Source organism: Mirounga angustirostris, unplaced genomic scaffold, assembly GCF_029215605.1.
Source record: "Mirounga angustirostris isolate CCGP_5_RB_7025 unplaced genomic scaffold, mMirAng1.0.hap1 SCAF_17, whole genome shotgun sequence".
Lineage (NCBI taxonomy): Eukaryota > Metazoa > Chordata > Mammalia > Carnivora > Phocidae > Mirounga > Mirounga angustirostris.
In genome coordinates this window covers 15154651-15170437 of record NW_026991725.1, presented here as the reverse complement: position 1 = coordinate 15170437, position 15787 = coordinate 15154651, and the positions used below count along the sequence as shown (strand labels likewise).

General features: G+C 55.5%; 1 protein-coding gene across 6 annotated transcripts in view; it reads left to right on the top strand.

Annotated features, from left to right (window-relative positions):
- MSI2 (musashi RNA binding protein 2) overlaps positions 1 to 15787 on the top strand; it is a 385617-nt gene that overhangs the window by 331691 nt on the left and 38139 nt on the right. For 5 of the 6 annotated variants that reach the window (XM_045889212.3, XM_064583001.1, XM_045889211.3 and 2 more), the window contains exon 10: positions 2283 to 2357. In XM_045889212.3, coding sequence (XP_045745168.1) covers positions 2283 to 2357 — 75 coding nt within the window. Of the gene's footprint in view, positions 1 to 2282; positions 2358 to 6037; positions 6640 to 15787 lie in introns of those variants that run through there. The other variant, XM_045889217.3, reaches the window with a different exon arrangement.

The following is a 15787-nucleotide window of genomic DNA, read 5'->3' as shown; positions in this document are numbered from 1 at the left end:
ACGTGGAAACGGGTCAGTCGGCCAGTGAGTTGTGACTGCACATTTAGAAAGGCTCTGGCTAAACAGGAAGGGAAGGGAGCCACGGGGAGTCTCAGTCGAGAATGCTGTAAGGGACCCACAGAGCTTTGTACAGATGGCAAGACTCAAGCTGTCAGAGGACAATAAAGACCCCCGCCCCCAAAGGTCATGGCCTTGGGACAGAGGCCAGCCTGGACCCCAAGTCTCCTGACACCCACAAGAGCAAGCCTCTCTTCTCGGTCCGATGACAGATCCACTGGTCAAGAGGAGGCTATGACACAAACATGCATGGGCAGGTGAGGAAAGGTGGGTCCCATCCCTGGGCCTCTAAGGCATATGAGCTCTATGAACAGGCAGCAGGAAGACCTGCCAACGCGAACGCACAATGCCCGAGGGCACCCGAGATGGAACTGCGTGAATGATCCTTTTCCTTTAGCCCTCACCGCAGGTCAGAAAATGCTTGCGGCGTACCCACGTGCACTTGGGACGCGGGTGACGAGACCCCAGAGCCCGTATTTGGGGGGTGTCCGTGGCTGTCTCGAGCTGCTGCCCTTGTGGCTGGAGCGCAGGAAGACTCTGACAGACCCCACCCATCAAAGCCACTCTCTACCAGCATCTTGGTGGCAAGCCACGGAAACAGCTCTGGCTGCTGCAAACCAAAAAGGAGATGATTGGAAGGGGCTCGTCAGCTCACAGAGTTGCCAAGAAGGCTGGAGAATAGGCAGTAACTGGGGAGGTGGGTGGTCAGCCACAGCCGTGACCCAGGGACAACCTAGGAATGACCTGGTCAAGGGGGGTCCCCTGTTGCCACCATTGTGTGCTGGGCTCATGCTAAAGGCCCCAGAGTAAATTCTGAATCACTGTCTCCTCCTCTGCCCCATTAGCCTCAGCAGTGGGTCCAAGGGGGACTTCCCTGGGCCAAACCCAGGTTCGCAACTTGCTTTCCCGCTGCCTGGCTCAGAGAGAGCAGGAGGGGGCCCTCTTCTGCTTCCAGGATGGGAGGCAGGCCTCTCTCTAAGACTCAAACTCAGAGAAGGGGTTCAGGGACTGGGAAGCCAAGAAACAACCACAAATAGCCACCTCGGAGGTCAAAGCAAAAGTCCAGCTGTTGGTGGTGGTTGGCTGGTTGGTGATGGTGGTGGCGGGAGGTTGACCGTGGAGGTATGTGAAGAGCATGAATGTACTGGGACTCCTACACACCGAGTGGACAGAGGCAACGTGAGCCTGGTGGGATGGGGGCAGAGGGGACCCGTGGGTCCCCTGGGGCTGGCAGAATCGGTCCAAGAGGGCTACACACCGGCCTTCTCTGTCACCTGAGCCAAGAGGCAGGGACATAAATGGTGAAGTAGCCTGAGCGAGCACAATGCAGGGTTGAGAGCCAAGGGACTGCTCACTGGGGGTTTCATGCTAGATCACAGAGGGCCACACCAGGAGCAGAACATGCCAGAGTTTCCTCATGCCCAGCCCAGCAGCCATTTCCACAGGCAGCCCACGGTTAACAGATCACCCCCTGGGTTATCTGTTGAGATCATGTGGGAAATACGCTCGCTGTGAAGCACCCGTTAGTTACAATGTGTGGCGTGAGGCTTCTGGGTTTGGGCCATGCTTCCTGGAGCACATTTTAACCCAACCAGTCCCTCATGGTCGGGGGGTGGGGGTGGGTGCGGGGGGGGGGCGCTTGGGAAGATGCTGGCACCCTGTGGAGTACCTGTGCTTGGACGCAGGCTCCCCGGGACCCTGCCTCCCCTGGGCCAGGGCTCATTAAGCACAGTGGTTTTCTAGAAGCGTAAGGTCAGCCCTGAGTTTTGCCCCACAACTCTGAGCCCTGAGTGCTCCCGCTTTGTCTGGTGCGGGCACCTCTGTCTGCTGCCTCAGGAGGAGGCATTACAAGGACTTTAATCTCCTACTGTCAATAGCTTTAAGGTAAAGTACATTCAGAGTAAGCTCTCCAAATGTCAGAGCCAGGCACAGGCCCTCTGTTTGGTGCTAACGCGTGGCATTTACTCTGCAGGTTCCAGAAAGTGCGTGGGCTTTGGGGGTCTCTCTGCCCAAATATAGGTTAATTACCAGCAGGCTGACAGCAGTGCCCCCAGCCACAGGAGAGAGGGGACCCGAGCCCTGGGTAAAGACCCTCACGGGAGACGAATCATTTTGGCGGGAAAATAACCCAGGCTGTCCTCACTTCTGCCCTCCCCGGGATTTCACCCCAGGGCTGAGGCAGCAGCTGTACTAACGCCCCTGTGATCTTTCTCTCTGTGTTCAAGGCTACCCCAACTTCGTGGCAACCTATGGCCGCGGCTACCCTGGATTTGCTCCTAGCTATGGCTATCAGTTCCCAGGTGAGTGTCTTTGTCTCCCGGGGCTTTGGAAGCACGGGAGATGGGCTGCATTGGAGGGGAGGCGGGAGGATCCCTGAAGAGAACACAGCTCGTACACATATGCATTCAGGAAATGACCTGTAGGTGCTGAAGTTCAAATCCACTGAACTCCGGGGGCAGGATGCAGCTCAGTGTCTGATTAACCGAAGTACCGCCTCGGTACTGGGTATTTGAGAGTGGCAGCCTTCGGGGGAAGGGAAAGAGCTGAGTCAGGAGCCCTCCCTCTGCCCACCCTCCTTTGTCTGGAGCCTGTTACAGGTTCTCTCACTGGACTGGACTCCTACCCTCTGCTTCCCTCATCCCCCGTCTCCCTCCCACCTACCTACCTTCCTGCCTTCCTCCCTCCCCTCCTCCAGCTCTGCCTGGCAGCCCTGGCTTCGACGCCCTTCTGTGTGTAACTGTGGTGTGCTGTTGGGGTTTGGGTTTGCTGTCCTGGGTCGGGGGGTGTAGATTCACCCTCCCCCGCGTGTAGGCGTCAGAGACTCAAGGCAGAGCCCACAACAATGCCTGCCTTTGTGCCCAGGCTGCCACAGCTCCCACGTAGCTGGGGGGCCTGGGACCCCCACCTGAGGCGGCAGCAAGGGCAGGCATGGTCTTACAGGGGTGGGGGGAAGGGTGCTGAAGGAAGCAATGTTGTTGGGGCTTTATTTGTCCCCTGAAGGGGTGAGCCAGCCTTTCCCAAACGTGGAGTATAGACAAGAGTATATCGGGGTGCAGGGGTGCTTGGGGGTGTGTGTGTACAGAGGACAGCTGGAGTTTCTAGAAAAGGCATTAGGAATGGAGTTTTGTCCTCTTGGGTTCTCTGCTGAGGAAGGAGGCTCCCTCGGAAGCTGGGCTTCCAGGAGAGTTTCATTCCTGGTTGGTCATCCTGCCTGGACCCAGAGGCCTTGGAGGCCCAGGGAGCGTAGGCATGGCCCTTAGAGGATCCTGTCCTAAAGCCAGGGAGGAGGGCCAGGGAGAGGTGCGTGAGGGGCTCACCCAGCATTTGCACACCTCCAACTGAGTGTTGGGGTGGGGTAAGGGTGACTCAGAGGAGGCCAGGAAGCGTTTGGGGCACTTAGAGCCATGCCCGGTGGGGGACAGATCCTCCATCATCAACGGAAGCCCCAGGCTCTTGCCCATGGCCACAGCAGGTCACCCAGTATCTCGGGCCTCATCTCTGTCTTCTGTAAACAGGGGGTTTGGGCAGGATAGTCCCTGGGGTCTGTGCACCCTTCCGATTGTGGGGGTGAGGGGTAGGGAAGGCAGGTACAGTAGCAGCCATTCCAGATGGGGGAGTGTGAGTGGGGGAGACTCCCCCATGAGCGTGTCCCCTGGGGCCAGCGTCTGCACTGGGAGGGGAGCTCTTGAAGCAGGACAGTGGGCGCGACGACCAGAGAAGTCTGCCCCTCCCCTCCATTAGGTTTTCCCATGTACAGATGGGGACCCCGAGGCCTAGAGAGGTAGAAAACCCTGTTCCAGGGCTCGTTAGCAGCAAGGAGCAGGGCTACGATTTAGACCCAGGTGGTCTGGCTCTTAACTCCCACGTTCCTCTCTCTAGCGTCCGTCTGTCCAGGACGATCCCACTAACCACACATAGCTACTATAATTTAGATTTAAATGAAAATGAAGTAAAATGAAAATTCCAGTTTCTCCGTCACACTAGCCACGCTTCACTTCGCAGCCACACGTGGCTAGTGGCTGCTGTTAGCACAGCCTGTAGAACATTTCTACAGAAGTTGTTGGATGGCACCATTCTGGAGCATAAAGAGGTGGGCGGGGCATGGTCCACACACATACATGCATGCATATGTACTGTCCCTCCCAGGGAGGCCTGGCATGTCATCGTCCCTATTCATTTCTTGCCCATCCTCCTCAGCCCAGAAGCTGGTGGTAGTTTTAGGAAAGCCTTTCGTCTCCTTCCCTCCCCTGGCTTCCTCACCAGGGTACAAGAAGACATATAGGCTCCCGTCCTGGCTCGCTGAGAGCACCATGCCGCTCTGCACACCTGGTGTGGCTTCCCTCCCTTCACAATCAGGTTGCCATTGCCCCCTCGGTGCAGTACTAGTCCCAGGCAGGGAGAGTTGGGGGATCCTAACATGGAATAATTTGGGGGGTGACAAAATGGATTCATGCTAAGGGCTCTGTCTCAGGGATCTGTGCTTTAGGATCTGTCCTCAGCAGACATGTATGCAAGACAGAGATGCAAGAGTGACCAACCAAGGCTGGGTAGGATGAGATAGTCTCCCTGCTGTGCCCAGCCCTTCACCTTTAGCCAAGGCTTTGGGAACAGAGCAGGGGTGTGAGGGACCTGGCGTGGGCTAGGCGTGACCATGTCCAGGGCCTGTTTGTCACGGTCACTAGCTCCTGCAGCTCAATGCAGTCAGCTGGATTTGATTAGGGCAGGAATGGGGCGTTAAAATGTCTGGACAGGGGCTCCCTGACCCGTGAGACGTGGCTGTTCTCTCCTCCCCCAGCCATCAGATTCTCCATTCCCCATCCTTCCAGTTCTCACCTTGGAGGTCTCTTGTATGTCCTCACCGATGGCCACAAAGAGGCTGTCAGTGGCCACAAGAGTGAGGCCACGTGCCGTTGGGGAGGGTCAGCGTGTGGAGTAGCCCCAGGCCGGGAAGGGGGTGGCCCGGTGGCTGGACCTGGCTGCCCCTCTGTCCGCTGTCCCCAGGCAGCCCCCCATGGTGTTCTAGTCAAGAGCTCGTGACGTGGTGGCTCCCTTCAAAAACCAAACTTGACCCTGCCTGGAGCCTCCAGCCTGGGCCAGGGTCTCTGAGTCAGGGGAGCTTTGGAACATTCTGACATCCATCTCTTGCCCCGTGCCAATAAGGAGTGTTTTGGAGGGTCTGGTGAGGAGGAGGTTGGGGTGCAGAGGGACGGCCCAGCAGAGGGTGGCCCAAATCTGCCCTCTGCTCTCCCTGTCCGGTTGACTTCTCCCCCGCACCCTGGGGTCCTTTGAGCCGGTGACATGCACACAGCTGTCCCCACCAGACTGCCCTGAGGTTTTGCTTTGTGATCTTTCTTTTCCGTGTCCTCACCGTGTACCACTTCACCCACGTCCCACCTCCAGTCTCTCACAGTGTGTGTGGACGCCGCACCCCTCCCAGCCCCTCTCTGGACCCATCCTAGTGGGGCAGTGTGAGCACTAACCAGGACGCCCAGGCCCCCAAGAGCTGCTAAGGTTCTTCATCCTGTGGGTGTTCACTCACAGCCCACATCCCCGGGGTCCCCTGTCAGGACACAGGGCCCGGCGTTTCCCCTACGCAGGTCCTCTCTGTGAATACCCACCTCCTCTCCTGGGCCGCACAGCTGAGGCGAACCAGTTCCTGCCTCCGCCCACCTTTAGGGTTTGATGCGATTAAATGAGATGCTCCGATAAAGAGGGCTCGACATCTATGGATAATTGTTAGAGTGAGGAGTGGTTCTTTTCTAGAAAGATTGAGGGACGACCCGCCACTATGGAAGTGGCTCCTTCTTCCCAGGCCCAGGTGTCCACCGCGTGCACCCCCACCCTGACCCCCCCCAGGATCAATACTGGGGCTCAAATAATTACGATCCTCATTGGTGGCCTCCCCTGTTTCCTCTCTTCCCCCCCCTCCGGACTCATTTCAGTTTAATCTGTTAATTTCTGTTCTTATTTCACTTTGCAGACTATTTGCCGATTTCACAAGACATAATTTTTATCAACTAGCTCTTAAGAGAGGCATAACACACTGGGGTTTGCTACCATTACTAGAGAGAGGACACAGTCCCGGTCGGGGCCACCCCAGCTGCTCTCAGTGTCCACTGAGCCTGTCCTAGCTGCCTGTTTGAACGAATGTTCTTTTTCTCATTTTTAATTCTTGGAAAAGACTCATGTCCTCATTGCTTCACTCAGTTTAAAAAAAATTTTTTTTCCTTCTACAGTCCCCTCCCATTTTGCTTCTTGTACACACTGTGAGCGTCCCCCCCCGCCCCACCCCCCCACCCCACCCCCACCTGGAATGTAACGGGGCCAGAGGGAAACTTCTCACAAACTTTGTAGAGCCTCCTCAGGGGAATCCTGGAAACAGACATCAGATTATTTTAAATAGCGACCAAATAGGCTTCTTGGGGCATTTCATGGGGTGAGCTTTTAGTGCTGGTGGCGGCCCACAGGCGTTGGGGATGTGTGACTTTGAGCACTCATGTCCTGTGGTGGACATTACCAACAGTGAACGAACACACACACACACACACACACACACACACACACACACACACCCCTGTTCTGTACATACTAATGTGAAAAACGTCATCTGGAAGAAAAACTGTATCTGGAAAACCATCATGATCTGGTTATGTTTGTGTTTGGGGGCCAGGCCCTCCGTGGCCGTTAGCCATAATAATAAGCACACGTGACTTGGAGAAGGGCTGGTGTCCTTACTAGGGCACTGCTACATCTCAGTTACCATGGCCACAGACCCACGCCAGCCCCTCCTTCCCCAGCACCCCGTCCACACTGGCCTTGCAGTCACTGCTGGGATCAGAGCCTCTGGGCCTGCCAGGGTAGCAGGGGACGGAACACACGGGGCCGGTCCAGATCGGGCTGGCACCCCCGATGATCAGTCACTCCGAGAAGGGCTTGCTTTTCCCGTGGTCCCGACCCCCTCCACTCCCCCGTTTGAAATAGCCCCACGGGCTTGCATTCGTGAAGTACAGCTCAGCAGCGCCTTCGAGAGTCACCCCCTTGTTTACGTTCATAGTTTGTGAGAAGTGACCCGCGTGCTTCCACTGGATGCATTTGATGTGAGCAAATCCATCTGTTCGAATGTCACTGTCCTTGAGACCCAACCAGTGTGGTTTTGCTCATCTCATTAAAGATGCTTGATGTAATCATTGGTTAGTTTCCTGTTATTTTCCTGCAGGCTTTTTCATGAGTGCTATTTTTTTTGAACAATTCTGTATGGCTACCCCCCCCACCCCCACTTTATTTTGTTCTGCTATGAATTGCTTTGCTTTGGTGAACTTGTCTTGGTATGCTCGCCTCACCCACGTTTTAACCATTGTGAATTTTCTTCATCTCTGTAAATAGTTCATCTGTGCTGCTCCCTAATGACGTTTTATTTTTTTCCCCCCTGTAAGCGACTGAGGTAGAAAAATAAATTGTTTACCACGGACATGCTGTGTGCTGCCATCTCTTAGCCTGACAGTGTCCTGTTCTCGCTCCGGGGGAGGTGAATGCTAGACTAAATAACTGGTCCCCATAACAGCCTAGCGCAGTCTGTGAAAGCATGCGGACTCCCCCTGGCTTCTGCCTGTCCCCAGCCCTCCCCGCTGCCTCGCGTCCCCCGCACTTGCTCGGGGTGGTCCTGTCCTTGAGCAGAGGGGCAGAGCATCTGCATGCAGCAGCTGCGTGGCCCGCCCCCATGCCCCTTGTCTGCCATCACTCTTGCCGCCCCGGGGAAGATGCCACTGGAACATCTGGAGCCCCTCTCACATCTGTGCACCAGGTGTGCGTGAGCTCATGCACATGCTCGTGCACGCTGGCTGATGTGCGGTTTGCCCGTGGTTTGCCTCACTGACTCCCCTGAACGGTGCAGGTTGGGGGAGGCTCCGACGTGAAGCTAGAAGGACCTCATTCCCAGGTCCCCCACTTGGCCATGTAGTACCATGTGACCTGGAGGGAATGATGTAGCCCTTTCAGCCCTGGGAATAATAAGAGTGCCTAGGTAGGTTGTTAGAATTAAGTAGGATAATGGGCACATGTCAGCGTGCCTTGTAAATTGGTAAATGCTGTGCAGCTAGAAGTTTCAGAAATTGCGTTCTTATTATGCCGCTCTCCAGAGTGGTTGTCTCTTCCTCGTCAACCTCAGTGGAGCTGCCTATTGGTGGCTCTGCTTATCAGTGAAAGAAATGCTATAGGATCCGCCAAGTGAAGCCAGAGAAGTGCCGGGACTTCTTTCCCACCCTCATGCCCCACCCCTGCTCCTCCATCCCTCCCCATTTACTCATGATCAGGCACTTGATTAGGTACCAGCTCTCTGGACATGAATGAGACTCCCTCCTTCAAGATGCTCATAGTCCAGCTGGGGGAGAGAGAACCACTCATCAGACCCACTGACCATCATGAGACAGGTGCTTAGCTAGAAAGAGGTGATCGCTCTTTGCTACGAGGGGACAATGGTGGCTGCTTGTCCAGCTTAGGGTGCTGTCAGGAATGGCCCCTTAGAGACGGTGAAATCAGAGCTGGGTCTTGCAAAGTCAAATGAAATCAGCTATGTAAAGAAGGAAAGGAAATATATCCCAGGCAGAGAAAGAAAGAACACACAAAAGTAAGAAAACACAAAGTAGTGATGACCTAAACAAAATAAGAATTTGTTTCTCTCATGTAAAAGAAGCCTTTGGTTTTGGTTTCACAGTATTAGAGATCTGGGTTTCTTTTATCTTCATGTTCTTATTTTCTTCAACATAAGACTCTACCTCATAGTCTAAGAAGGCTGCCCAAGCTCCAGCCATTACATACTCATCCCAGAAGAGCACATCTCTTCCCTTTAATACTACTTCTCAGAAGTCAAGTGTGGCACTCTGCTTACATCCCATTGATCAGACTTTAGTCACATGACCAGTTTTAGCTGCAAGGGATCCTCAGAAATATCTTTATTTCAGGTAACCACATACCAGCTAAAAACAGGAGATTCTGTACTAAGGAAGAAAACTGGAGTATATACGGGATAATAATAAAAGTAGAATAATACAGGATACTTAGCAATCTGCCACAAACCTGAGAGAGGAAGCCACACAAGTCTCATGGATTACGCAGACTTCAGAGTATGGGCAGCTTGCAGGAGCGGTTTGGGGTGGAGGTGAGGGTGTGGGGGGCCAAGGCTAAAGAGGGCAGCAGGGCTGAGTCATGGTGGGCTTGTAAGTCAGATTCAGGAATCGAGATTTGATCCCGAAAGCAAGAGGAAAGCCCTTAGGGGATTTTAAATAGAGGAGTAATGTGATTTGATTGCCAAAGTGAGTCAGAGAGGTGGGGGGCCAGTGGAGAAACCACAGGGGGACCTCTGTTTCCTTCCTCCTGCACCTTCACTTCCTCTCCTCTCCCCTCCCCTCTGCCTCACTCTCTCTTGGCTCCATTCCTCTCCCTGCCTCAGGCTGGCCGGTGGCCCTGCAGGGGTCCTTCAGCTGCCCTGGGGACCAACCAGGTTGGTGTCCCATAGCTCAGTGCTCCCACCCCCCTCCTAGGACGGGTCGTGAGAGAGCAGCCAGGCAATGCACCTTCTAGGTGGGGACACCCTGAGGCTCTGGTTCTGGAAGTTCCAGTTTGTGCTTCTACCTCTCCAGCGATAGAAAACAGGTTTCATCTCGAGTGTGGATATTGACTGATGGCTACTGGCCGCCTGGAGAACTGGCTTCCGAGCGATTTTGAGGCCATGTCCTCGCTCAGCAGAAAGAGGGGCTGTGATTGGTTAGCAATGCCTGCAGGGTTGTTGGGTCTGGGACTCATGCCCACTCGCCACAGATTTCGCCTTCCTTATTTGGCTAATGATGGATCTTCGGTGCCGGGGGATTTTCGGTCACTCTAGAAGATGGCCATTCTGTTTCACGCAGAGGAGGTGGGTGTGGTCTGAGGAGAGGTGCAGGAGCTCAGGGACACCCCGTCCCCTCTGGAGGAGAAGGCTCGGTAGGGGCTGCTGCAAGGTCAGCTCCAGTCAGGTCCAGCTGGTCTGAGCAAACACACAGGCTTAGTGGTCGGTCTTGTCCCAAAGGCCGTGGCCTGAATGTGGAAAGCAGGGTGCAGAGAGCCCAGGGTCTCGGGGAAGGAGTTTGCCATAAACCAGATGACTGGGGAGAGCAGCCTTGGCCATGGGGAATGGGCTGCTTCCTGAACCAGCTCACACCCAACCTTGTTGGTTCGGTCCGGCTTATGACATCTTGTGAGGTGTTCAGAGACACCGTCGGCTGCCACCCCACAGGCCTAGGATCTTGCCTGGATGGGTCACCTGGACCACTGCAGGAAACAACTCCAGAGCCCAGGATTCTTCCTGCCCCCCACCTTTTCCGATCTTGAACTGCTAAGACGAGGTGGTTGGCTTCCCAGCCATGGAACCTCAGGCCCATGTGCCCTGGGCGCCCGTGGCAGGTGTTTCGGTTCTATAAACACTCCCGTGTAAAGAAGGCCCCTCGTAATGAGGCAGCCCCCTGCACCCCGATGCACACAGCCCTGCAGCGCTCACGCTTGTCTGCAGGCATTACGCCCTTCACAGATAGGATGGGGCAGATTTTAAATCACAAGCTAGCTCCTCCTGTGGCCAGCCCATTCCTGCCCCCCCCCCCGCCCCCCAGGTGTTCTGGGGGCTTATCCTCTGTTTGCATGTGAAAGGCAAACTCAGTCTGGGAAGCGGTCTGCGGTTCTGGAAGAAGACCAGAGGGGAGATGCCGCCCCAGCCCCGAATCCTGGCTGACGGCCGTGGGGGGCCACCGTGGGGGGCCGTGCGTGGGCCTCACCACCGCGCCCTCCCTCCGCTTGGGGACCCAGGAGCTGATGCTATTCCCAGATGAAAGCAGAGCACAGGGCCTAATAGGCACTTAATAAATGTTTGCGGAAATGAATTGGAGCGATCTGAATTGACATGAATTGCGGGTTTCACTTTCGATCAGCTTTCCGTGCCTCTTGAAGCTCCTCTGCATAAATAACGGGAAATGTAACTAAAGGAGCGCTCAGCTCCCCACGCGAAAGCCCGGAGCACTGTGCTCTCCCAGGGCGAAGTCCAGAGACCCAGTGCTTGCCCCTAGCTTGCTGGGAGAGTTAAGGCCTCCTCTGGGCCTCTGTGTCCCCATCTGTCAAATGGGGCTATCGATCCTTGCCCTGCTCCCTTTCCTCACATTAAGAGGGGCACTGGGATCAGGCATGATCTAGTGCTTGGGGAAAGGGAGGGTCGTGTCTGAGGAGGAGCCAGGCAATGCACCTTCTAGGTGGGGACACCCTGAGGCTGGGGCAGGGGCAGGGGCAGGGCCAGCATGAGGGAGGCTGCGGGCCTGGCTTCCTCCCTCCTTCTCCTGGGGGCTGAGTGCCACGCCCACCGACCCCATTTCCTCCCGCACTGCCACCCTTGCTCCGCTCCCACCTCCCGGGGTACCTGTACCCCCAGGCTCACAGAGTCCTGCTTGGCCTGCCAGCTCAAACGGAATCACCTTGCTTCAAGCCCTTCAGGTTTCATTTCCATCAGCAAAAGCACGTGAAAGCCAGCCACTCACACCACAAAACAAACACAAAATATTGAGTGTGAAATTATAGGCAGGCGGCAGTGGCAGGCCTGGGGGATGGGCAGTTCATGCTGTCCACAGCAGCCAAGGACAAACCAGAAGGCAAAGGTGCAGCCCCCAAGCCCTCCTCCTCTCCAGGCTGAAAAGAGGGAGCCGGGTCCTGCCCAGAGACGCCCCAGAGTTCAGGTCAGCTCGGATCCCCTGCCCCTGAGAGATCCCAACCAGTGGGGTCACTCCCTCTCCTCCCTCTCCTCCCTGCGCCTTCAGTTTTGAGGGTGGGGGCATGGGCACATGTTCTGCAATGTGCTGGAAAGGGTCATCAGGGCCAGCCCCGGGGCTGGATCCTCTGTGGGCATAGGGATGCTGAGCAAGCGGGTGAGCAATCGAGGAGGTCAGAGCCTGGAGGACGTCCCACATGTGGCCAGATGTGCAGAGTGAGCATGGGGAAGGGAGTTGGGACTTTGCTTGGAAGGCTCTCAGGAAGGGGTGGTACCTGAACTGGGTTTTGAAGTGCAAATAGAATTTGATTAGGCAGCTGGTGAGGGAAGGATATTCCGTATCCAGGGACCAGCAGGTTAAAGGCACGAAAGCGTCATATGTCCATATGTCTTCCTCCCTTGCATTACTGCCTCTGTTCATTGTGACACCCCCCACCCCCTGCCCCTGCCCCCGGGCAGATGCTGTGCCTTTACCTGGGCCAGGACAACTGGAGAACAGACTGTCATGGGGAAGCCAGGGAATGAATTTGTGGGCCAGGGATGCTGTCCCCACTTCTCCTAGGAGGCTGTTCCCTGTCAAGGCCTTTGTGGATACCACTGAGCCAGCCTCGCGCGCCCTGGATGCTAGCTGCCGGGACTGGCTTCTTTGAAGGAGAGCCTTGCCCAAAAGCACTCGCTCATCGGGGAGAGGAGAGCACAGCCTGCTGATGCCCCATGGATGCCCTGCTGCCCTGCCCTGAGCCTGAGTGGGTGTTCAGCTGGCCCCAGGGCACTCCTGGCGTTTCAGGGGAGGGTGTAGGGCCAGTGCCGCAGCTGTCTTAGCGGTCCGTGTTTAGGATCTCTCCAGGCTTTCTTCATCTGGTCTCTCGTACCAGCCTTGAGCAAGCTAGGATTCGGGTAAGGCTAGGAGCAGGAAGAGGCACCTTCTTCCCCCCACCCCCTTGCACCCACCCACCCATCCTCCTCCACCTCTCCATCCTTTACGCATCTAGTGTAAAGTTACTAAAACACCTGCCGTGTCACAGGCCCTGCCCTCGATCTGGGGACATGGTGCGAACCAGAGGGACATGCTCTTGCCTTTATAGGGCATTTGTTGGAGGCAGAGAAGAGGGCAGACTCCACTGAGATGGAAGGACCCAGAGAGGCTCGTCTAGGCGGGGCCTTCCTAGAGGAGCTGTGAGGAGCAAGAGGGCAGCCAGTCCAGCTGCCAACATGAGCACCAGAGCTCCGGGAGCCACGTCCACACCTGTGGGCACGACATCACGGGGCCGTGTCCTCCCTGAGCCCCTGTGAGCCCCCTGCCTCCCGCCCTCACGCACGTTACCCCACCAAAGTTAGCACTTACACTTCAGATAAAACCTACCTTTATCACTCACAAGGAAATTATAAATGTTATCTAGGAAAGCCCTTTGGATGTGGAATGTCATGTAAATTAATAGGATTTTATTTATTTTTTTTTTAAGATTTTATTTATTTATTTGACAGAGAGAGACACAGCGAGAGAGGGAACACAAGCAGGGGGAGTGGGAGAGGGAGAAGCAGGCTTCCCGCCGAGCAGGGAGCCCGATGTGGGGCTCGATCCCAGGACCCCGGGACCATGACCTGAGCCGAAGGCAGACGCTTAACGACTGAGCCACCCAGGCGCCCCAAATTAATAGGATTTTAGAATAGGAAGCCTCCAAAGGGAGTTCTCAGCTCCACTACTGTTATTACCTTGGGCAGTAATAATAAAAATAGACATAAAAGTTGTTATCCCGCTTACTGATGGCTTGCCGCGTGCCAGATAACTGCGCTGAGCACCCAGTGCCTTCTCGCTGAATGTCACAGTGGCCCTGCCAGGCGGTGCCGTCACCCACATTTTCAAAGGAGCAGAAGGAGCTGGGGACGGAAGTTCCATCACTTGTCCTGGGTCACAACAAGTGTGGGAGATGGCATTTTACCCCTTGCTGTAATCACTCTCCATACGGTTTCCTGGAACTGCTCTGGCCCTGGAGTCCTTCGTCTGTTAAATGGGCCTAGCGGGGTCTTCCTTGCAGAGCTGTGGGACAGCTCATGGAGGTGACCCGGGCCTCTCTGGGAAGGGCCCGGCTGGAGGGGACTTTCTGGGTCCTTGGCCATGGAAAGCACCACAACTTGCCCTCCTCTGTAAGACCGAGGGGCTCGAAACAGGCCCTCCAAGGGCCCATCCCATGTTGGAGAGTGGGACGAGGGCAAGTTGAAACAGGTAGCGTTTTACAGAAAGCTCCACCATCGATAGCATCTATGCCCTCCTGGCTTCAACCTTCCTCCTCTTTCTACCTTTTAGATCTGAATCAAAACTATCCTGATTCTTCCAGGGCAAGAGACACAGTGGCTGACAATTTTTACACACCAGCTGTGTTACTCTCCGGGGTGTGAGGACTGTTTTCTTACTGTCTAGGCCGTGTTCTTTTACTGTACAGGTGAGGAAACAGGCGTAGAGAAGGTTCTGCCATTCACCCTCGGTCTGGCATGCAGGTGGTATGCTGTGCTGTTAAAAATGTCAAATATGTCTGTGCCAGTTGGTAGATAACAGCTGCCCTGTGCCCCCCAGAGCGTCTCCCTCGCCACCCCGGGCTCCCCACCAAGACTCCCTGACCATCCCACGGTCCACCAACCCCAGTGATGCCCAGTACAGCAGTGGTCTGCTATTCAACGCCAGAAACAGCCTCTCTCGGGACACAAAAAGGTGGGGGGTCTACATTTTACGTCGGAGGCGGGGCAGAGGGAGTTGAGATCACAGATGTCAGTTTACTCACGGAGCCAGTGATAGGGCCAGGATGGCCACCTGGGGTCTTTCGGGCAAGAAGTCGGGCGCTCAAGGCTTTCGGGCAAGAAGTCGGGCGCTCAAGGCTTGAGTGTTTCCTGCCCGGGTCCGTAGAGGTGGGCGCCACAGGGGTGCCCTTTGGAACCGTGCTGGGGCGGTACCATTGCAAAGGCCCATATAGAATGAAGCTGGGGGGCAAGGTAGGCACGGCGAAGAGGCCCAAAGAGACTTGAGGCCATTTTGATTTAAATGGATCAGCATGAGACCCTGTGGGGAGGAAGCAGAATTTTGACTCAGCATCTGAAATTTGGGGAACCAGGAGAAGTGTGAAAAGCCATGTGAACAGCAAGCTCTAGAAGGACCAATAGTCAGACCAGGTTTGTCGGGACACCCGTTGGTGGTAGGTGGGTGAGCATCTCATAAGCAGAGATTGCAGCGTTTGGGGGCAGGGAGGGACTCTCTCATGCAAGGAGAAACTCTCAGAATAGTTGCTGATGTATCTCTCGAAACAACAGTCTGGAATGCCTTCACTTGAAGGTCTTGGTCTTTGGTCTCAGAGACGGGCGGGTGTTCGTTCTGTGGGCAAGCAGGTAACCCTGGGTTATCCAGGGCCATCCAGGGCCACAGACTGCTGGCCCAGAGCAGCGGGGGCTGGTTTGGGAATGAACTCCCTGTGGCCGTCCTCGCTCTTAAGGTCTTGCTGGAGAGAGAGCGTGATGTGGAACAGAGCGTCCTTGTAGGGCCAGCAGGGGGCCGAAGCACGTGTCCTATGTCAGACAGTCGTGGTGCTGGCCCCCTCTTGGAGCAGAATTTGGGGTAGCCACACCCAGGGCTGGAGCTCGGCTGTGAGAAGACCCTAAAGCAGACGCGGGCCTGGTTACAAACTAGATGGGTCTGTGGTAGAGCCCTCCCTTCTCCCTGGCAGAGTGAGCCGTAGCTCCCTTTAGTCCAAGGCCCTGCTTCTTTTGGCCAATTTCCTCTCCTGACCACTGTGCTTAGAATAGTGGCTGGCATGTAGTAGGTGCTCAGTAAATATTTATGGAAAGGGTAAGGGTCTGAGAAAGGGTCTGGAGATGGGGAAGGCTCGAACATAGCTTCCCTGCAGAAGTTCTGGGTCAGAGAGGTGCTGCGGCCCCAGCTCTCTACCTGTGGGGGTAGGAAGGCCCAGG